The sequence below is a fragment of the Muscardinus avellanarius genome (genome assembly GCF_963383645.1).
Source record: "Muscardinus avellanarius genome assembly, chromosome: 5".
Taxonomy (NCBI): domain Eukaryota; kingdom Metazoa; phylum Chordata; class Mammalia; order Rodentia; family Gliridae; genus Muscardinus; species Muscardinus avellanarius.
The window spans coordinates 141,658,980-141,681,137 of NC_137790.1; the positions used below are offsets into that span (position 1 = coordinate 141,658,980).

The 22,158-nt window shown below is 49.4% G+C and overlaps 2 protein-coding genes across 2 annotated transcripts in view; both read left to right on the forward strand.

Moving 5' to 3' along the window:
- The window catches only part of RHOA (ras homolog family member A), a 43,004-nt gene extending 28,287 nt beyond the window's left edge, over positions 1-14,717 (forward strand). The window contains exons 3-6 of the mRNA XM_080696756.1: positions 2,915-3,072; positions 9,884-10,004; positions 13,467-13,597; positions 14,478-14,717. Of these exons, the coding sequence (XP_080552882.1) occupies positions 2,917-3,072; positions 9,884-10,004; positions 13,467-13,597; positions 14,478-14,651 (582 nt within the window). The 5' untranslated portion in view covers positions 2,915-2,916 and the 3' untranslated portion in view covers positions 14,652-14,717. The remainder of the gene's footprint in view (positions 1-2,914; positions 3,073-9,883; positions 10,005-13,466; positions 13,598-14,477) is intronic.
- Positions 14,718-16,793: 2,076 nt separating this feature from the next.
- Positions 16,794-17,681, forward strand: GPX1 (glutathione peroxidase 1). The gene is made up of 2 exons (XM_080695558.1): positions 16,794-17,035; positions 17,179-17,681. Exons 1-2 carry the CDS (start codon positions 16,808-16,810, stop codon positions 17,536-17,538), a joined length of 588 nt encoding a protein of 195 aa, XP_080551684.1. The 5' UTR covers positions 16,794-16,807; the 3' UTR covers positions 17,539-17,681.
- Positions 17,682-22,158: the final 4,477 nt, after the last annotated feature.

Genomic DNA, 22,158 nt, shown 5'->3' on the forward strand with positions numbered 1-22,158 from the left:
GTCTGGGGGTGGAACCCAGAGGCATTCGACCTCCGAGCTACACCCCCTGCCTTTTTTTATTCTTTATTTTGAAACCGGGTCTCACTGAGTTACAGAGGGCCTCACTAAGTAGCTGAGGCTGTCCGCAAACCGCGATCCTCTGGTCTCAGCCTCCCGAACGCTGGGATTACAAGTGTGCGCCACCACGCTCGGCTAGAAATGTCCTGATTTTAAAAAAGGCAGTAAGGGCCGGGCGTGGTGGCGCACCTTGTAATCCCCGCGCTTGGGAGGCGGAGACAGGAGGATCGCGCAGGTTCGAAGCCAGCCATGCGCTGGCTTAGGAGACCCTGTTTCCAAATAAAAATGTAAAAATAGGTCTGGGAGTGTAGCCCGGAGGTAGAAGGGCTTCCAGGAACCCCAGTGCCACCAAAAAAAAAAAAAAAAAGGCAGTAGCCGGGCATGGTGGTGCACGCTTGTGATCCCAGCATTTGAGCGGCTGAGACAGGAGGATCCGGGTTTGCAGCCAGCCCCAGCTACTTAGTGAGGCCTTCCGCAACTCAGTGAGACTTGTTTCAAAATAAAAATAGGGCTGGGGGTGTAGCTCGAAGGTAGAATGCCCCTGGGTTTCATCACCTGCACTGCAGTCAGTCAGTCAGTCAATCAGTGAGGCAGTAGGCTGAGAAAGGGGCATTGCAGGTATGAAGAGAGCCTCCGCGAGCAGTGACGCTCATCACGCAGCCAGGCTGGAAATCAGAGGGCTGGAGTTGTTGCTAGAATGTAGTGTCTCTAGATCCAATCCCCAGTAGAACACAAGAGCAAAAACAAGCCCCCATCTTGGAGCAGCATCCTCCCTAGTAGGCACTAATTCTAAAGAAGCAATCCTTCTCCATCTGCTGTGAAAACACGGAACGTGAAGCCGAGCACGCTGCCGCGCACTTGTAATCCCAGTGCTTGGGAGGCTGAGGTAGGAGGATTGCAGGTTCACAGCCAGCCCGAGCTTCTTAACGGGTCCTTCCGCAACTTGGTGAGATCCTGTTTAAATCAAAATAAAAAATAAAATAGGGCTGGGGATATAGCTCAGAGGCAGAATGCGCCTGGGTTCAATCCCCAGGACTTGTGAGTACTTTGTGAGAATACTGTGGAGCCCTGCAGTTTGGAAAAGAACCCAAAGCTGAATTCTGCAGCTTTGACTTTTTCCAGGACTTTGCTAGTCTAGATCCATTGATTTTTCTTTTTCTTTTTTTTTTTTCTTTTTCTTTTTTCAGTAAGCTACACCCCAGCCCTATTTTTTATTCTTTGTTTTGAAACAGGGGCTCACTAAGTAGCTGAGGCTGGCCTCGAACCTGAGATCCTCCTGTCTCGGCCTCCAAAGTACTTGGGTTACAAGCGTGTGCCACCACACCCAGCTTCCATTGACTTTTCTGACTGGCATATCATTATCAGTTTCTGCAAAGAACTCAGCTGAGATTTGAGAAGAATCGTATTGAATCATTACACTAATTTGGAAGGTGTTATGGGTGTGTGCACTGGAGATGGAACCCTGGGGCAGTCGACCTTCAAGATATACCCCCCAGCTCTCTTTTATTCTTTTATTTTGAAACAGGGTCTCACTAAATTGTGAGGGTCTCACAGGGTTGCTGAGACAGGCCATGAACCTCTAATCTCCCATCTGTCTCCCAGGTGCTTGGAATTACAAGCATGTGTTCCACTACACCTGGCTGGCTGGCTGTGGGTTTTTGATTTTTTGGGAGGGGTGTACTGCATTTTGAACCCAGGGGTGTTCTACTTTTGGCCACACATCCAGCCCTACTTTGATTTATTTAGTGTGTGTGTGTGTGTGTGTGTGTGTGTGTGTGCGTGCGCGCGCCTTACTGGAGATTGAACCCAGGTAGGTATTCTGCCACCCAGCTGCATCCCAGCCCTTTTCATCTATGAAATAGGGTCTCATTAGGTTTCTGATCTGGCCTTGAACCTGCAATTTTCCTTCTTCAGCCTCTCAAATACTAAAATTGTCGGTGTCTGTCACCTTGTACTTCTAAGCATTCTTTTAACTCTGTTGTGAATAATTTTTTAAATTTCATTTTCAGATTGTTCCTTGAGTATAATTTATTTTCTTTGTATTGCTTTTATCCTGTAACATTGCCAAATGGATACATTTTTAGTGGTTTCCTTAAGATGTCCGATGTGTAAGATCACATTGCTTGTGAGTTGGGAAAGTTTTACTCCCTTCGATCTGGATCCCTTGTATTTCTTTTTTTTTCCTAATTATCCTGACTAGTACTTGAACTGTCATGTTGAATAAAAGTGGCAGGAGCAGACCTCCTTGTCTTATTCCTGATCTTATGAAGTGTAACTTTAGGTTAGGAATATTGGGTGGAACAGTCATTTCGAATTTAGATTTTTTTTCTTTTTTCGATACTGAGGATGAAACCTAGGGGCATTCTACATCTGAGCTACACCCCCAGCCCTATTTTTTACTCTTTATTTTGAAACCGGGTCTCACTGAGTTGGAAAGGCCTCACTAAGTGGCTGAGGCTGTCCGTGAACCACCATCCTCCTGTCTCGGCCTCCCAAATGCTGGGATTCCAAGTGTGCGCCACCACGCCCGGCTTATCATTTGAATTTAAATGTGCTGATCAAGGCCTGCGCTCAGTGGCAACAAAATTGTGTGTCAAGGCAGGTGTGCACAGGCCTGTGATCCCGGTACTTAGGAGGTGTGACAGGAGGATTGCAAGCTCCAAGACAGCTGCAGAAATTTGAGACTCTAAACAACTCAGCAAGACCCTGTTTCAAAAATATAAAATAGGCTGGGGGTGTAGCATGGAGGTAGAATCCCCCTGGCTCTCCAGTGCCACCAAGAAAGAAAAGTGTCATAGCCTGTGACTCTTCATGGCTTCTTATGCATTCCAGATAACGCCTTCCTTTTGTGTTTAAGCAATGGCTGCCATCCGGAAGAAACTGGTGATTGTGGGGGACGGGGCCTGCGGCAAGACCTGCTTGCTCATAGTTTTCAGCAAGGACCAGTTCCCCGAGGTGTACGTGCCCACGGTGTTTGAGAACTACGTGGCAGATATCGAAGTGGATGGGAAGCAGGTGAGTGGGCTTCCCACGGTTTCTCATGTGGCTTTGCATGGGGAGCTGCTCGTATACCCTGTAGGGAATTGGGCCTCTTGCCTCTTCAGTACCCAGTGTAACAAAGTGCTTGAGTCATCCATTTGCGGCCCTCCCGTATTGATCCAACTTGGTTCACTTTTAACTGCTTTTATCCAGACTTTGTCGTATATCTATTCTTTCAAGTCACTTTATATTTGAAGTTTAGTTTATTACCTAGTAGATATGCTCAGCCGAGCTGTTTGTAAGGAGACACTTTTTGGTGGCACTGGAATTCAGCCAGCATAGGACTACACCATTTTAATTTATCCTATTTTTATTGTATTTTTTGTGGTGCTGGTGATTGAACCCAGGGGCATTACAAGTGTGCACCTCCACGCCTGGCTCTGATTTATTTTATTTTGGAACAGAGCCTCTCTAGTTTGATTAGTGCCTTACTTCTTCATCAGTTGTTGAGGCTGTCCTTGAACCTACAATCCTACCTCAGGCTCCCAAGTACTAAGGTTACAAGTTGTGCCACCACACCTGGCTAGGAACCACTTTAAAATTATTATTATTAGTAGTAGTAATAGTAGTGAGGATTGAAGCCAGGGGCATTCTATCTCCAAGCTATACCCCCAGCTCATTTTATTTTTATTTTAAAATAAATAAAAATAGGAGCCGGGTGTGGTGGCACAAGCTTGTAATCCCAGCATTTGGGAGGCTGAGACAGGAGGATTGCGCAGGTTTAAAGCCAGTCTCAGCTACTTGGTGAACCTCTCAGCAACTTAGTGAGACCCTGTTTCAAAAAATAAAGAATAAAAAATAGGGCTGGGGGTGTTGCTAGGAGGTAGAATGCCCCTGGGTTAACATCCCCAGTACCCCAAAAAAAAAAAAAAAAAAAATAGGGTCTCAACACAGGCGTGGTGGCACAAGCTTGTAATCCCAGCATTTGGAGGCTGAGACCGGAGGATCACAATTCGCGGACAGCCTCATCTTCTTAGGCCCTCCGCAACTCAGTGAGACCCTGCTTCAAAATAAAGAGTAGAAAAGTAGGGCAGGGGGTGTAGCTCAGAAGCGAATGCCCCTGGGTTCCATCCCCAAACCCGCCCCCAAAAAATAGGGTCTTACTGGATTGATCAGAGTCACTACTTGTTGAGGCTGTCCTCAAACTCAGTGTCCCAAGTACTGGGATTACAAGTGTAAGCCATCATGCCTGTCTGGGATTCATCCCCCCCCCCCCAGTACTGGGGATGGAACCCAGGGGCATTCTACCTCTGAGCGACAACCCCAGTCCAATTTTTTTTTATTCTTTATTTGGAAACGGTCTCACTGAGTTGCAAAGGGCCTCACTAAATAGCTGAGGCCATCCGTGAACTGCGATCCTCCTGTCTCAGCCTCCCAAATGCTGGGTTTACAAGTGTGTGCCACCACATCCGGCCTAGGATACACTTTTAAAAAAATAATCCTGTTGGTATATTTCATCAAGTGCCCAGTCTGAAGCTGGATATGGTGGCTCATATCAGTACTTGGGAAACTGAGGCAGGAGGATTGTAGGTTTGGGGCCAGCCTCAGCAATTTAGTGAGATGTGTTTCAAAAGAAAAAATCAGCTGAGCATAATGGCACATGTTTGTAATCCTTAATATTTTGGGAGGCTGAGACAGGAGGATCGCAGGTTTGTGGCCAGTTTCAGGTACTTGGTGAGGCCCCGTGTTACTTAGACCGTTTCAAAATAAATAATAAAATAGGATTGGGAGCTGGGCGAGGTGGCGCATGCTTGTAATAATCCCAGCAGTCGGGAGGCCGTGGCTGGGGAATCGCAGTTTGCATACAGCCTCTGCAACTCAGTGAGACCCTGTTTCAAAATAAAGAGTAAAAAATAGGGCTGGGGATGTAGCTCGGAGGTCAAATGCCCCTGGGTTCCATCTCCAGACCCGCAGAAAATAAATAAATAAAATAAATAAATAAATAGGATTGGGAGTATAGCTTGGAGGTAAAACCCTTCAGTTCAATCCCCAGTACGTCAAAAAAAAAAAAAAAAAAAAAGAAGAAGAAGAAAGGAGAAAAAAAGCAAGCAAGCAAAGGAGAGTGTACCTGATAGCCGAGTGTGCGCTCTTTGCTTGTAATCCCAGTACTTGAGAGGCTAGAGTAGGGTTACAGGCTTTGGTCAGCCTCAGAAACTTGGGCTCTCAGCACTTTAGTGAGACTCTTATTCCACATAAAAAAGAGAGTATAGCTCAGACACAGAGTGCCCTTGGGTTCAATACCCAGTGCCACTAAATTAATTAATTTAAAAAAGTCTTGGCATTGTGCATATAATCCCTATATTTGGGAGGCTGAGTGGAGTATTCTAGCTTTGGCTGCTTCAGCCATTTAGCAAGATTGTTTCAAAATCAAAAAGAGCTGTGTGCAGTAGGGCACACCTGTACTCCCCGTACTCGGGATGCTATCATCCGAGTTCAGGACAGCCTCAACACGCAGAGACCCACAGCATGCTAGCAAAACCCTGCTGCAAAACAAAGAAACGAGCCGGGCGTGGTGGGCGCGCTTGTCATCCCCGCGCTCGGGAGGCTGAGACGGGAGGATCGCACGGGTTCGAAGCCAGCCTCAGCTACTTAGTGAGGCTCTCAGCAACTTAGTGAGACCCTGTTTCCAAATAAAATAGAAAATAGGTCTGAGAGGATAGCCTGGAGGTAGAAAAATCCCCCGGGTTCTACTCCCCTTAACACACACACACACACACACAAAAAAAAAAAAAAAAAAACATACAAAATACACACACACACACACACACACACACACACCCCAAAACAGGGTTGGGGGTGTGGCTCAGTCCAGCGTGAGTTATCTTCTTCCCACAGGAGGAAGGTGAGCAGGCAGAGCTGTAGGCCGTTCCTGTCGCTTTAGGCGTTTTTTGTGTGTGTGTTCCAGGGAATGGAACCCATGGGCATTCTGCCTATTTTATGGCTTGTTTGGAAACAGGAGGGTCTCACTGAGTTGCAGAAGGCCTCACTAAGTTCTTGAGTCAGACTGCAAACCTGTGATGCTTCTGTCTCCGCCTCCCAAGTACTGGAATTGCAGGTGGGCGTCATCACACCCGGACAGCCTCAGACCTTGCCTCACACCTGCCTGGAGGTCATTTCTTATGCACCAACTAAAATACAGGCTGGGCTCCATGTTTCCAGGGGGGAGGGTGCAGAGACAGCAATGAAGAAATGATGCCCTCCATCTGGCAGGGCCTGGCTGAGACAGGAGGATAACAGTGTGGGCAGCCTCAGCCACTATTTAGTGAGGCCCTTTGCAACTTAGTCCTTGTTTCAAAATAAAAATAAAAAATAGGACTGGGGGTGTTGTTTACAGGTAGAATTTCTGCTCCTGGGTTCTGAAAAAGAAAAAGTACTGCAAAAAAAAAAAAAAAGTTACTCCATTGATACTCCTTGTGTTCCTAGTGGAGTGTTATTTGCGTTTGTTTCCCTCTTGTTCATCCACTTTGTTTCCTGTGTACACAAATGCTGTTCATAATGAAACACATTAATAAGCTACAAAGTCATATTGATCATTTTGAATTTTGCTATTTTGTTTAAACACACTCTTATGTATCTCATAAAAATGAACATTCTGAGCTGGAATGGGGTGCACTCTTATATGTTTGTAATCCCAGCATTCGGGAGGCTAAGACAGGAGGATCCCAGTTTGTGGCCAGCCTCAGCTACTACTTAGTGAGGCCCTTTGCAACTCAGTGAGACCCTGTTTCAAAATGAGGAATGAAAAGTAGCTGGGGGGTGTAGCTCGGAGGTAGAATGCCCTCTGGGTCTCATTCCCAGAACCTCCCAAAAAAAAAAAAAAAAAAATCAAAATAAAGAATAAAAAAAAAAAATACGGCTGGGGCTGGAGGTGTAGCTCAGAGGTAGAATGCCCCTGGGTTACATCTCCAGTATCACAAAAAATAAAATAAGTTAAAAAAAAATAGTAAAGTAGAGCTGGGCATGGCGATACATACATGCTTGTGATCCTAGTACTTGGGAGGCTAAGACAGGAGGATCACAGGTTTGAGGCCAGACTCAGCTACTTAGGCCCTCTGGGACTAAGTGAAACACTGTTTCAAGATAAAGAATTAAATATAGGGCTGGGAGTATAACTCAGAGGTAGAATGCCCCTGGGTTCAAACCCTAGTAGTGCAAAAATAAGGGGTGTGTGGTTGGGATTGAGTTAGCCAGAAGGTAGAATGTCCCTCCATCCCCAACACCAAAACCAAAAGCCCCAGTGTTCAATCCCAAGTACCACCAAAAGAAGCAAAACGAGCACTCCTATGTTTTTCCTTTGGGATGGTCTGCTGTATGTATGTATGCTGTAGTAATTCGCAGGTCTGCTGTATGTATGTATGCTGTAGTGATCTGCAGGTCTGCTGTATGTATGTATGCTGTAGTGATCTGCAGGTCTGCTGTGTGTATGTATGCTGTAGTGATCTGCAGGTCTGCTGTGTGTATGTATGCTGTAGTGATCTGCAGGTCTGCGTGTGTATGTATGCTGTAGTGATCTGCAGGTCTGCTGTATGTATGTATGCTGTAGTGATCTGCAGGTCTGCTGTGTGTATGTATGCTGTAGTGATCTGCAGGTCTGCTGTGTGTATGTATGCTGTAGTGATCTGCAGGTCTGCTGTGTGTATGTATGCTGTAGTGATCTGCAGGTCTGCTGTGTGTATGTATGCTGTAGTGATCTGCAGGTCTGCTGTGTGTATGTATGCTGTAGTGATCTGCAGGTCTGCGTGTGTATGTATGCTGTAGTGATCTGCAGGTCTGCTGTATGTATGTATGCTGTAGTGATCTGCAGGTCTGCTGTGTGTATGTATGCTGTAGTGATCTGCAGGTCTGCTGTATGTATGTATGCTGTAGTGATCTGCAGGTCTGCTGTGTGTATGTATGCTGTAGTGATCTGCAGGTCTGCTGTATGTATGCTGTAGTAATCTGCAGGTCTGCTCTGTGTATGTATGCTGTAGTGATATGCAGGTCTGCTGTGTGTATGTATGCTGTAGTAATTCGCAGGTCTGCTGTGTGTATGTATGCTGTAGTGATCTGCAGGTCTGCTGTGTGTATGTATGCTGTAGTGATCTGCAGGTCTGCTGTGTGTATGTATGCTGTAGTGATCTGCAGGTCTGCTGTGTGTATGTATGCTGTAGTGATCTGCAGGTCTGCGTGTGTATGTATGCTGTAGTGATCTGCAGGTCTGCTGTGTGTATGTATGCTGTAGTGATCTGCAGGTCTGCTGTGTGTATGTATGCTGTAGTGATCTGCAGGTCTGCTGTGTGTATGTATGCTGTAGTGATCTGCAGGTCTGCGTGTGTATGTATGCTGTAGTGATCTGCAGGTCTGCTGTGTGTATGTATGCTGTAGTGATCTGCAGGTCTGCTGTGTGTATGTATGCTGTAGTGATCTGCAGGTCTGCGTGTGTATGTATGCTGTAGTGATCTGCAGGTCTGCTGTATGTATGTATGCTGTAGTGATCTGCAGGTCTGCTGTGTGTATGTATGCTGTAGTGATCTGCAGGTCTGCTGTATGTATGTATGCTGTAGTGATCTGCAGGTCTGCTGTGTGTATGTATGCTGTAGTGATCTGCAGGTCTGCTGTGTGTATGTATGCTGTAGTGATCTGCAGGTCTGCGTGTGTATGTATGCTGTAGTGATCTGCAGGTCTGCTGTATGTATGTATGCTGTAGTGATCTGCAGGTCTGCTGTGTGTATGTATGCTGTAGTGATCTGCAGGTCTGCTGTGTGTATGTATGCTGTAGTGATCTGCAGGTCTGCTGTGTGTATGTATGCTGTAGTGATCTGCAGGTCTGCTGTGTGTATGTATGCTGTAGTGATCTGCAGGTCTGCTGTGTGTATGTATGCTGTAGTGATCTGCAGGTCTGCGTGTGTATGTATGCTGTAGTGATCTGCAGGTCTGCTGTATGTATGTATGCTGTAGTGATCTGCAGGTCTGCTGTGTGTATGTATGCTGTAGTGATCTGCAGGTCTGCTGTATGTATGTATGCTGTAGTGATCTGCAGGTCTGCTGTGTGTATGTATGCTGTAGTGATCTGCAGGTCTGCTGTATGTATGCTGTAGTAATCTGCAGGTCTGCTCTGTGTATGTATGCTGTAGTGATATGCAGGTCTGCTGTGTGTATGTATGCTGTAGTAATTCGCAGGTCTGCTGTGTGTATGTATGCTGTAGTGATCTGCAGGTCTGCTGTGTGTATGTATGCTGTAGTGATCTGCAGGTCTGCTGTGTGTATGTATGCTGTAGTGATCTGCAGGTCTGCTGTGTGTATGTATGCTGTAGTGATCTGCAGGTCTGCGTGTGTATGTATGCTGTAGTGATCTGCAGGTCTGCTGTGTGTATGTATGCTGTAGTGATCTGCAGGTCTGCTGTGTGTATGTATGCTGTAGTGATCTGCAGGTCTGCTGTGTGTATGTATGCTGTAGTGATCTGCAGGTCTGCGTGTGTATGTATGCTGTAGTGATCTGCAGGTCTGCTGTGTGTATGTATGCTGTAGTGATCTGCAGGTCTGCTGTGTGTATGTATGCTGTAGTGATCTGCAGGTCTGCTGTATGTATGTATGCTGTAGTGATCTGCAGGTCTGCTGTGTGTATGTATGCTGTAGTGATCTGCAGGTCTGCGTGTGTATGTATGCTGTAGTGATCTGCAGGTCTGCTGTGTGTATGTATGCTGTAGTGATCTGCAGGTCTGCGTGTGTATGTATGCTGTAGTGATCTGCACTTTTTCTAAATACAGACAAGGGCTCACGTCCCGCTGCGGCGGTCTCTCTCTCACAGGTGGAGTTGGCTCTGTGGGACACCGCTGGGCAGGAAGACTACGACCGCCTCCGGCCGCTCTCCTACCCAGACACCGATGTGATACTGATGTGCTTCTCCATCGACAGCCCAGACAGTTTAGGTGAGCGGCCCTGCAGCCGGTGGACATTGGTTACGCAGGTCCTTTCTGGAGGTGGCGGAAAAGCAGGCATGAGCTTCAGAGGAGTAAGGATATTTATTGGTGGCCAGAAATGTAAGGACTGGCTGGGCATGGTGGTACATGCTTGTAATCCCAGTTGTAATCCCAGTTTGTAATCTCCTGGCTGAGGCAGGAGGATTGCAGGTTCAAAGCCAGCCTCAGCAGTTTTCTTTGTTTTTGTTTTTTTTTGGTGGTACTGGAGGTGGAACCCAGAGGCTTTCTACCTCCAGGCTACACTCCCAGACCCATTTCTATATTTTTTATTTGGAAACAGGGTCTCACTAAGTTGCTGAGAGCCTAAGTAGCTGAGGCTGGCTTCAAACCTGTGCGATCCTCCTGTCTCGGCCTCCCAAGTGCGGGGATTACAAGCGTGCCCACCACGCCCGGCCTCAGCAGTTTTCTGAGGTCCTCCACAACTCGGTGAGACCCTGTTTCAAAATAAAAGAATAAATAGGGCTGGGGGTGTAGCTCAGAGTTAGAATGCCCCTGGCATCCCCAGGACTGCAAAAAAGAAAAAGAAAGGAAGAAACAAACTGCGGAACTGTGTGCTGTGGGTCCTTTATAAGCCCAGATCTCGCATAACTACTGTTTGTTTTTGCTATGTGAGTTTTGGGTTTTGTTTTGCGTGCTGAGGATTGCTGCACCCATACCCTTGTTCAAAACAGGCTCAGGCTGCAGAGACTTGCACTCCGTGGCAGAGGCTGTCCTCAAACCTTTGGTCCTCCTGAGTACTGGATCACAGGCGTAGTGTATCACGACTCCTGGCTAAGCCCTTTTTTTTTTTTTTTTTTTTTTGCAGTGCTGGGGATGGGACCCAGGGGCACTCTGCCTCTGGAGCTTCACCTCCCAGCCCTATTCTTTATTTTGAAACAAGGTCTCACTGAGTTGCAAAGGGTCTAAGTATTAGCTGAGGCTGTCCTAGAGCCACCATCCTCTGGTCTCAGCCTCCCAGATGCTGGGACTACAAGCGTGCACCACCCCACCGGCCAGCCCTTTTCTTAAATGTCTTTGTTGATAATGAGAGACTTGAGCCTGACCATTTCACTAGCCCAGGTGGCACACATTTCAGAAGCCAGTGGGCTTCAGAAAAGGACTGAGTGATACTGGCCTCGCTCTGAAAAAAAGAGCGAGGAACAAGACTCGTTGCTACACCCCAGCCCTATTTTTTTTTTTTTTTTTTTGGTAGTACTGGGGTTCCTGGAAACCCTTCTACCTGTGGGGTACATTCCCAGACCTATATTATACATTTTTAAAATTTGGAAACAGGGTCTCTTAAACCAGCGTGGCTGGCTTCAAACCTGTGCCATCCTCCTGTCTCCGCCTCCCAAGCACAGGGATTACAAGCGTGCGCCACCAGGCCTGGCTATTTTTTTTAATTCTTTATTTTGAAACAGGGTCTCACTGAGTTGCAAAGTTGCAAAGGGCCTCACTAGGTAGCTGAGGCTGGCCGTGAACCACGATCCTCCTGTCCCAACGTCCCAAATGCTGGATTTCAAGTGTGCGCCACCACACCCTGTTATGTAATTATATTATTTTTAACCCTTTATTTTCCTTTTTTGTGTGTGTGTGTGTGTGTGTGTGTGTGTGTGTGTGTGTGGTACTAGGGGTAGAACCCAGGGACTTTTCTACCTCCGGGCTATACTCTCAGACCTACTTTATACTTATATGGAAACAGGGTCCCACTGCTAGGTTGCTGAGAGCCTCACTAAATAGCTGAGGCTGGCTTTGAACCTGTGCGATCCTCCTGTTTCAGCCTCCCAAGTACTGGGATTAGAAGCATATGCCACCACGCCCTACTTTTTTTTTTTTTTTTTTTTTTTTTGGTGGTGCTGGGGATGGAACCCTTCTACACCTACAGGCTACACTTCCAGACCTATTTTGTATTTTATTTGGAAACAAGGTCTCTTAAGCTAGCCCTTCGAACCTGCGTGATCCTCCTTGTCTCTGCCTCCCAAGTGCGGGAATTACTAGTGTGTGTCACCACACCTGGCCACGCCCTTCTTTTTTAACCCAATTTAATCATGCCATGGCACTGAAATTAGTTAAATATTATTGGAGGGTAAACTTGTGCCCTTTGTTTACTTGCTATATTGTACAACTTTTCAGTATTAGAATAGCAGCTGGGCGTTGTGACGCACACTTATAATCCCAGCATTTGGGAGGCTGAGACAGGAGGATCGCAGGTTTGCAGCCAGCCTCAGCTGCTTAGGCCCTCCACAACTTAGACTCTGTTTCAAAATAAAGAATAAAATAGGGCTGGGGGTGTAGCTCATAGGTAGAATGCCCCTGGGTTCAATCTCCAGTACCGCAAAAAAAAAAAAAAAAAATAGTGAAGGGTGGTGGCACATTCCTGTAGTCCCAGTTGCTGGGGAGGCTGATCACGCTGGGATTGACCTGGGCAATTTATGGAAACCCTGTCTTAAATAACCTTCCTGTAATCCCAGAGCTTGGGAGGCAAAGCAAGAGGATGGCAGGTTCAAGGACAGCCTTAGCAAGTAGTGAGACTCTCATCAACCTGTCAAGAAACTGATTAAAAGCTGGGCGTGATGTCTTGTAATCCCAGCATTCAGCATTCGGGAGGCTGAGGCCGGAGGATAATGCTCCGCGGACAGCCTCTAGAACTCAGTGAGACCCGGTTTCAAAATAATGAATAAAAAATAGGGCAGGGGGTGTAGCTCGGAGGTCGAGTGCCCCTGGGTTCCATCCCCAGACCTGCCCCCCACCAAAAAAAAAAATGATTAAAAAGGGGGGGGTGCTAGGTGTGTAACTCAGAGGTAGAATGCCCCTGGGTTCGTTTCCCAGTACTGTAAAAAATTTTTTTTATTCTTGGGCCAGTGAAGATATTAGTGGACAGTGAGTGGTCACGCTGTGGGCCATGAGCAAGGTCGAAAGGGGACGAGTGGACCCTGGGCCCCCTCTGACCGCAGGACGAGGACCCTTTTTGTTATCCCGGGCCACATTACCTGCCTGCAGTGACAGGCAGGCGGTGAGAAGCTCCACCCTGTGCAGTGGGCCATGGCACTGACCTGCTGTGTTAATGGTCCCCTGTTCCCCCACCCCTTTCTAGGGCCCAGCCTCTGCGGTAACTGTGGCTCACTGTCATGGGACAAGGGTTAGATAAGTTTTTCTTTTTTTCTTTTTGTTTTGCAGTACTGGGATTGAACACAGGGGCATTCTACCTCCAACCTATAACCCCAGCCCTATTTTTTATCCTTTATTTTGTAACAGGGTCTCACTAAGTAGCTGAGGCTGGCCTCAAACCTGTGATCCTCCTATCACAGCCTCCCAAGTACTGGGCTTACAAGTGTGCGCCACAGTAGCCAGCATGAAACTTAACTAAGGCTCATGAAGATTCTTCAAGAGGGAATTAAAACTTATCTCCAAATTGTGTGATTTTTCTTTCAGAAAACATCCCAGAAAAATGGACCCCAGAAGTGAAGCATTTCTGCCCCAACGTGCCCATCATCCTGGTGGGGAACAAGAAGGATCTTCGGAATGACGAGCACACGAGGCGGGAGCTGGCCAAGATGAAGCAGGCATGGCCGGGCAGGGCGCGCGGGCCTCAGACCAGGCTCGTTCGGAGCCCGGGGTCTCTGCATGTGGCCCTTGTTGACTGGGACCTGCACAGAGTAGCTGTAGTCCTGAGATGGAGGGGCTTAGGGATTGAACCCAGGACTTCATGCTGTCAGGCAGAATTCTCACTCAGCTGGCTTCTCAGCCCTGGAGTCTTTATCTGATAGCTGTGACCCCAAGGACTGCCAGCCAAGTGACGCAGCAGCAGCGCTGCGTGCTCCGCGCCAAGAGCATTGCCAGTCTCTTGATTCTCTCTTGTTCCCTGGGCTCATGAAGGATCAAGACCTCCCTGAAGGCAGGAGGTCCAGACAGAAGGCCCTGCTGCCCTAAGTAACGTGCTGATGGCGGTGGCACCTTGTTCTCGGGGCCAGGTGACCTCCTGGCAGGGCTTCCCACTACAGGAGCGCAGTCTTCGGCCCATAGGAGGCCGCTGACTCTCTCTGAACGTCAAGGGCAAGGCCTGTTTCCATCTGTGGCCCTTGTCCTGGAGCCCTTCCTTCATGTTCAAGGTTCCTCTGACCTCTCTACTTCCTAGAGGAGAGCATGTTTAATAGAAACTTGATTTTGGGGGTGGGAATGAGGAGGGTAATTCCTGCATATCAGTTCCAGAATTTCATAAAACGGCTCAAATCTGAGAACCAGGCAGCGTTTTAAAGTTTTAAGCCAGATGTAGTGGTGCTTTCACTACTCAGCTGAGGCAGGAGGATCACTTGAGCCCAGGGTAGCCTCGGTATCTCGTAAAACCTGTGTCCAAAAAAACCAGCCTGTGAGCCACACTTGACACTGTGCCTGCTTACTGTGTGTGTGGACTGCCAGCTGAACGCACCCTCTTATCATTGCCAGGAGCCAGTAAAACCTGAAGAAGGCAGAGACATGGCCAACAGGATCGGCGCCTTCGGCTACATGGAGTGTTCCGCAAAGACCAAGGATGGCGTGAGGGAGGTTTTTGAAATGGCCACGAGAGCTGCTCTGCAAGCCAGACGCGGGAAGAAAAAATCTGGGTGCCTTCTCTTGTGAAGTCTTGCTGCAAGCACAGCCCTCATGCGGTTCATTTTGAAGTGCTGTTTATTAATCTTAGCGTATGATTACTGGCCTTTTTCATTTATCTATAATTTACCTAAGATTACAAATCAGAAGTCATCTTGCTACCAGTATTTAGAAGCCAACCATGATTATTAATGATGTCCAACCTGTCTTGACCTGCCGTGGTCCTTCCGACACTGCTCTAACAGCCCTCTCTGCACTCCACCTGACACCAGGCGCTAATTCAAGGAATTTCTTAACTTCTTGCTTCTTTCTAGAAAGAGAAACAGTTGGTAACTTTTGTGAATTAGGCTGTAACTACTTTATAACTAACATGTGCTGCCTATTGTCTGTCAGCTGCAAGGAACTCTGGGAGTCTCCCCTTGGGAGCTTCGTCCTCAGAGATTTCATTGGCATGCCACTGAGCTGGGCATCCAGGTGTTTTGAAAACTTGCCCAGACAGAGTGGCCCACAACCATGCAGCTGTGGCAGTTACAGCTCCGTGGTTTCATGTTAGTTACCTTATAGTTACTGTGTAATTAGTGCCACTTAATGTATGTTACCAAAAATAAATCTATCTACCCCAGACTAGATGTAGTATTTTTTGTATAATTGGATTTCCTAATACTGATATTTGTCATCCCCACAGAAAGTGTATTGGTTTTTTAAAAAGAGAGTATTTGGAAATAAAGTCAGATGGAAAATTCATTTTTAAAACTCCCGTTTTGTCACTTTCTCTGATCAAAGATGGCCATATCACCCTTTCTGCCCCGCCTGGCCCAGCAGGGTCCCCAGCACTGGGCTAAGTGGATAGGGATTTGGTGCCTGAGGGGACCAGACTCTGGGCGGCGTGGCTCTCACCTGGACGGCAGGCTCCTTTCTCCTCGCTGTCCTAGTTCCTCTCAGAGGAGCCGCACCTTGTCATGGAGGGCGCTTGGCTCCTCTCCGGCTGACTAAACTTTTTTTCTGTACCAGTTAATTTTTCCAACTAATAGAATAAAGGCAGTTTTCTAAACTTCCTGTATCCTGGTGTCTGTTTTCTCCAGAGCTGGGCAGGAGGATGGCGGGACTCGGCCCTCCTGGCCTTGCTCACCTGGAGAGGTTGCGGCAGGGTGCGAAGTATCTGCCCTGCTCCCTCGAACCTGCTCCTCCCAGGACAGGGGGGGGTGCTGTGCAGCCCCAGGTGTGGGGGGTGAGCCTGGGGGGCTTGACCGGGAGACCTTGGGGTGCAGTTGAGGCAGGTCACTTGCCCAGCATGAGTGAGGCTCTGGCTTCAGTCCCCAGTATCACAGGAAAGACATTTCGTTGGCCCTCTTGTGGGCTCGCTCTAGGCGGCCAGGACGGGGTCTCGGCTGCACTACAAGTTACAGAAAACCTGCCTGAGGGTGTGGCTGTGCAGGGAAAGGAAGAAAGGCGACTCGGAGGCAGTCCCAGGGCACTGGGTCACCCCAGTCTGCCCACCCTCCATTTTGCCCTCCCTAAAACCATGGGAGCCTCAACGTGGAGAACTTAGAAGCCGCTGTCCGAGGCACCGTGGCCACAGGCTGAAAACCTGTGCATTTAGCCAGACATGGTGGCGTGCAGTGGCGCACACGCGTAATCCCCTACTGGGGAGGCTGAGACGGGACTGCAGGTTAGTGAGGACAGCCGACCTGTTTCAAAATGTTAGGGGATGTAGCTCAGAGTGCCTCTGGGTTCAATCCCTGGGAACGCACTGCATCTGCCGGGCGCAGTGGAGCTGGGCACAGTGGCATGTGACTAATCCCTGGAGGCTGTGATCGGGTTGCAGGTTCAAGGTCAGTCTCCCCAACTTAGGCAACGCAGACCTTTTTTTTTTTTTTAAGCAAAAACAGGACTGGGAGTATAGCTCAGGGCAGAATGCCCCTGTACACCCACCACCACCAAGAAACAAAACTTGTGCCTCTGGTGGCGTAGAGTACCTACTGGCACGGCCACCGGAGCGCCGCCGTCCCCGGGAGGCCCCGCGCTGGGTGGCACCCGGAGGCCCTAGGCCAGCCCCGCAGGCCGGGGGCGGGGCCGGGGGCGGGGCCGGGGGCGGGGCGCGCCACGTGACCGCGCCGCCAGCTAGTTACGGGCGCGCGCGCCGGGCGGCGCCGTCTTCCGCTTTCCCGCGTCCGAGAGCCGCAGCGATGGCGGCCGCCCGGTCCACCGTGTACGGCTTCGCGGCGCGCCCGCTGGCCGGCGGGGAGCCCCTGAGCCTGGGCGCCCTGCGCGGCAAGGTGCTGCTCATCGAGAACGTGGCGTCGCTCTGAGGCACCACGGTGCGGGACTACACGCAGATGAACGAGCTGCAGGCGCGCCTCGGGCCGCGCGGCCTGGCCGTGCTGGGCTTCCCGTGCAACCAGTTCGGACACCAGGTGCGGGCGCGGGCGCGGGCGCGGGGCGCGGGCTGCGGGGCTGCGGGGCGGCGGGCGGGGCGCGGGCTGCGGGGCGCGGGGCGCGGGCTGCGGGGCGGCGCCAGGCCGCGGCCGCCCGAGTCCCCGCGCTCCGCCCCCCGCAGGAGAACGCCAAGAACGAGGAGATCCTGAGCTCCCTGAAGCACGTCCGGCCGGGCGGCGGGTTCGAGCCCAACTTCACCCTGTTCGAGAAGTGCGAGGTGAACGGCGCCCAGGCGCACCCGCTCTTCGCCTTCCTGCGGGAGGCGCTGCCGGCGCCCAGCGACGACCCCGCCGCGCTCATGACCGACCCCAAGCTCCTCGTCTGGTCCCCGGTGTGCCGCAACGACGTCGCCTGGAACTTCGAGAAGTTCCTGGTGGGCCGGGACGGCGTGCCCGTGCGCAGGTACAGCCGCCGCTTCCCCACCATCGACATCGAGCCCGACATCGAGGCCCTGCTGGCCCAGGGGCCCGGCCCCGCCTAGCCGCCCGGCCGCCCCGAGGGGTCGTCCATGACGGCGTCTGCTCTCAACCCGAATGGAGCAACGCCCGACTTCCCAGAGACCCCCCGCGGCGCCGGTGCTGCTCATACCCCGCCCCGCTAGAGAGGCCCTTTCCCCCACGAATAAAGTGCTGAAACCACAGAAGTGTTTTCCTGCGTCAGCGTCCGGGAAGCCTTTCTGGCAGCTCCGAACGGCCTTGGCCTTTGGTCGCTCTCCTTTAGAGGCCACACCTCCTCGTGGAAGGGCGATCTGGGCCCTGTCCCAGCAAAGTCGGGCTCCAAAAACAGGAAGTCGCTAAGGGCGGTCTGGCTCTCTAACCCCAGTGGTAGGCCTCTCCCTTTCGGAGAATTTGCTGGACACTGAAATGACCTTAACACAGTTAACACGGGCCTCCACTCGCCTGCCGAAGCTTCGGGCGCACATAGGCCAGTTTCCCACACCCGAGAACTCCTGTCATAAGCTTCCCATTACTTTATTCAAATTTCTTTGTTTTGTGGTCCTGGGAATTAAACCCAGGGGCATTATGCTGCCTTTAGGTTATACCCAAGCCCTATTTTATTTTTATTTTGAAATGGGGTATTGCTGGTTTAATGAGACTCATCACACTTGTTGAGGCCCTCGAGCCTATGATCTTCCTGTCTCCTAAGTACTGGAAATACAAGCATGTGCCACCACGCCCCGCTCTCCATCTTTCCAAATTGCTAGCCAGTGCGATAATCTGTGATGGTGATGTCCTGGCCAGTGGCCGCACTCTGGTGCTGACAGTGAGAAGGGCGTATGGTGTAACTGGACTTGTACTGAGCGCCTAGGAGCAACCGGCATGTTCAGGCCTAGGAAAGGAGCCTATCTTAGCAGCCAGGCCCTGCCCGCTGCTCAGGCCTGCCTAGCCCCCCCTCCATCTGTTGACTTCTGCCAGTAATCTCTCCAGACAGACCCGGAGCCACTTCCTTCCTGTCATAGTGCAGGGACCTCTGTAGCACCCAGATACAGACAGGGAAATGTTCTGACAATATCACATAGTCCAGAGTGTCGGCCATAGGTTGAGGTCCCAGCATGTGCACAGGGATTGGTAATACAAGCTCTTCCTGCTACGTGTGGTGGCGCATGCCTGTAATCCCAGCATTCGGGAGGCTGAGACAGGAGGATCATGGTTCGCAGACAGCCTCAGCTACTTAGTGAGGCCCTTTGCAGCTCAGTGAGACCCTGTTTCGAAATAAAGAATAAAAAATAGGGCTGGGGGTATAGCTTGAAGGTAGAATGCCATGGGTTCCATCCCCGGTACAGCAAAAAAGAAAAAAGTGCTGGGAGTGTAGGTCAGAGGTAGGATCCAATGCTTTTGGATTCAGTCCCCGGTAACAAGAAAAAAAGGCCCCTCCTATGTTGAGGAGCATTTTCTCTGGCCCTTAGCCAGGGATCTTGGCTGTGGTCCTCCACAGCTGCCTGCCCTCACTTAGCAGAACTCCTGCACAGGCCCAGGTCCCTTGACTGCAGGCCTTTCCTCTGCTTGGGAGTCCCCTTTGAGGTAACCAAAGCAGATTATCTTCCTCCTGAGGCCCCATCCCACCTATGCCCTGTCAGAGTGCCCAGAAGTCTTTATCGCGTCTGTGAATGACTAATCAGCTTTCTGAGGGGTTCACAGCCTAGGAGGCCGACTGGTACTAGCCATCTCCAGGCTAACATGGCCACCAGATGGTATGGGTCAACAAATGTTTGTCAGCTGTCCGTGGGGGTGCACGCTTGTAATCCCAGCACTTGGGAGGCTGAGGTGGGAGGATCCTGGGTTTGAAGCCAGCCTCCGCAACTTAGTGAGGCCCTGTCTCCAAATAAATCGGCTGGGGGTTTAGCTCAGAGGTAGATTGCCTCTGAGTTTCATCCTCAGTGCCCCCCCACAAATGCTTGTAAAATAATAACTTTGTTCTCGGCCCAGCGTGGTGGTGCACACCTATTATGTATTCCCAGGATTTGGAAGGCTGAGACAGGAGGACCACAGGTTCAAGGACAGGCTCATCAAAGCAAGACCCTTTTTCAAAATAAGAAATAGGTCAGGCATGGTGGCGCACGCTTGTCATCCCTGCGCTTGGGAGGCAGAGACAGGAGGATCCTGCAGGTTCTAAGCCAGCCAGCCGCGCTGGTTTAAAAGACCCTGTTTCCAAAAATAAAAAAGTATAAAATAGTTCTGATTGTGGACAGAGGTAAAAGGGCTTCCAGGAACGACCCAGTACGACCAGAAAAAAAAAAAAGAAATAGCCTGGCCGGGCATGGTGGTGCACACTTGCAATCCCAGCACTTGGGAGGCTGAGACGGGAGGATTGTACAAGTTCGAAGCCAGCCTCAGCTACTTAGACTCTCAGCAACTTAGTGAGACCCCGTTTCCAAATAAACTATAAGATCGGTCTGGAAGAATAGCTCAGGACCACTGTTTGGCTGGGCTCCAGGGTCATGACCAGGGCTTTCCACAATTTCCTGCCTCTTCCATCTGGTTCCTTGTCGACTCACCCTTCACCACCCACAAAGTTTTCCTCTTAGTTTAGCCCTGGGCTGCCAAGGAAGGGACTTGGAGAGCTCCCAGCCTAGCTGACCTTGGATGGAAAACATTCGTCAGACCTCAAGTCGCCGGCCTCCCTCAACTGAAAGTCTTCCCTAGGGTGTGGTGGCGCACCCTGTAATCCTAGTACTTGGGAGGCCAAGATGGAGGATCTCAGGTCTGGTTTGAAGACAGCCTCGGCAACATAGAAGACTGTCAGCAACCTAGGGAGGCCCTGTTTCCAAACAAAAACTAAAAGGGCTGGGGATACAGCTCAGAGGTAGAATAACACTGGGTTCAATCCCCAGTACTACAAAAACAAAACAAAAATAAACCACCTAAAAATTGGTGCTCACTTTTGCGCACACACATTAAAATAGGAATTATATGGAGATTAGCACAGCCCCTGCGCAAGTATGACACTAAAATTTGTGAAGCATTTCATATTTTTCCTCTCCGGCACAGCCTACGGACAGCCCTTGGGGCTGTTAACCCCACCATTAAGTAAACTTTGGTGGCACTCGCCTGTAATTCCAGTACTAAGGAGGCTGAGACAGAAGGACCTCAAATTCAAGGCTAACCATATATATATATATATATATATATATATATATATATATATATATATATATAAATTTTTTTTTTTTTTTTTTTTGGTACTGGGGATGGAACCCAGGCACATTCTACCTCTGAGCTCCACCCTCAGTCCTATTTTTTCTTTTTCTTTCTTTCTTTTTTTTTTTTTTTTTTGGTGGTACTAGGGTTCCTGCAAGCACTTGAACCTCCGGGCTACACTCCCAGACCTATTTATATTTTTATTTGGAAACAGGGTCTCCTAAACCAGCACGTGCGGCTGACTTCGAACCTGCGCGATCCTCCTGTCTCTGCCTCCCAAGCGCGGGGATTACAAGCGTACACCACCACACCTGGCCTATTTTTTCTTCTTTACTTTGAAACGGGCTCACTGAGTTGCAAAGGGTCTCAGTAGCTGAGGCTGCTTGCTAATCACGATCCTCCTGTCTCAGTCTCCCAAATGCTGGGATTACAAACCTGTGCCACCATGCCCTGCTTAGCCTTAGTAATTTATTTATTTATTTTCTTTTTTGCGGTTCTGGGGATGGAACCCAGGGGCATTTTACCTCCGAGCTACACCCCCTGCCCTAGTTTTTTTATTCTTTAATTTGAAACTAGGTCTCACTAAATTGCGGAGGGCCTAAGTAGCTGAGGCTGTTTGCTAACTGCGATAGTCCGGTCTCAGCCTCCCAAATGCTGGGATTACAAGCATGTGCCACCATGCCCAGCTCTAGCGTTAGTAATTTAGAGAGGTCTTCTGCAATTTTAGCAAGAACCTGTTTAAAAAAAAAAAAGCCGGGTGTGGTGGCACACGCTTGTAATCCGTATGCTTGGGAGAAAGAAATAGGATCGCGCAGGTTTGAAGCCAGCCTCACTGGTTTAAGAGACCCTGTTTCCAAATAAAAAAAAATATAAAATAGGTCTGGGAGTGTAGCCCGGAGGTATAAGAGTTCCATCCCCAGTACCACACACACACACGCACACACACACACACACACAAAAGGCTGGAGCCAGCTATACATAGTGCTGAAACCTGTAATCCCAGTATTTGAGAGGCTGAGACAGGGGAATCATGGGTTTGCGGCTAGCATTAGCTACTTAGTTAGGCCCTCTGCAAATTACTGAACCCCTGTTTCCAAATAAAGTATGAAATAGGTCTGAAAGTAGAAAAAGCCCCTGGGTTCTACCCCCAGGACCACAAAAAATAAATAAGAATAAAAAATAAATTAAAAAAATAGGGCAGGAGTGTAGCTTAGAGGTAGAATGTCCCTGGGTTCAATCCCCAGCACTATTAATAATAATAAAAATAAAAATAAAATAATAATAATAATAATAATAGAGCTAGGATTGTAGTTTGGAGGTAGAAAGCCCTCAGGTTCAATCTCCAGTACTAAAACCATGTCTTCAGGAATCCTCAAGCCAGTTAAAACCTCAATATTTTTCCTCCAGGAAACTACATGTCTTCGCCCAACATGTACACTCACAGTCCACATGCAACATTCCTT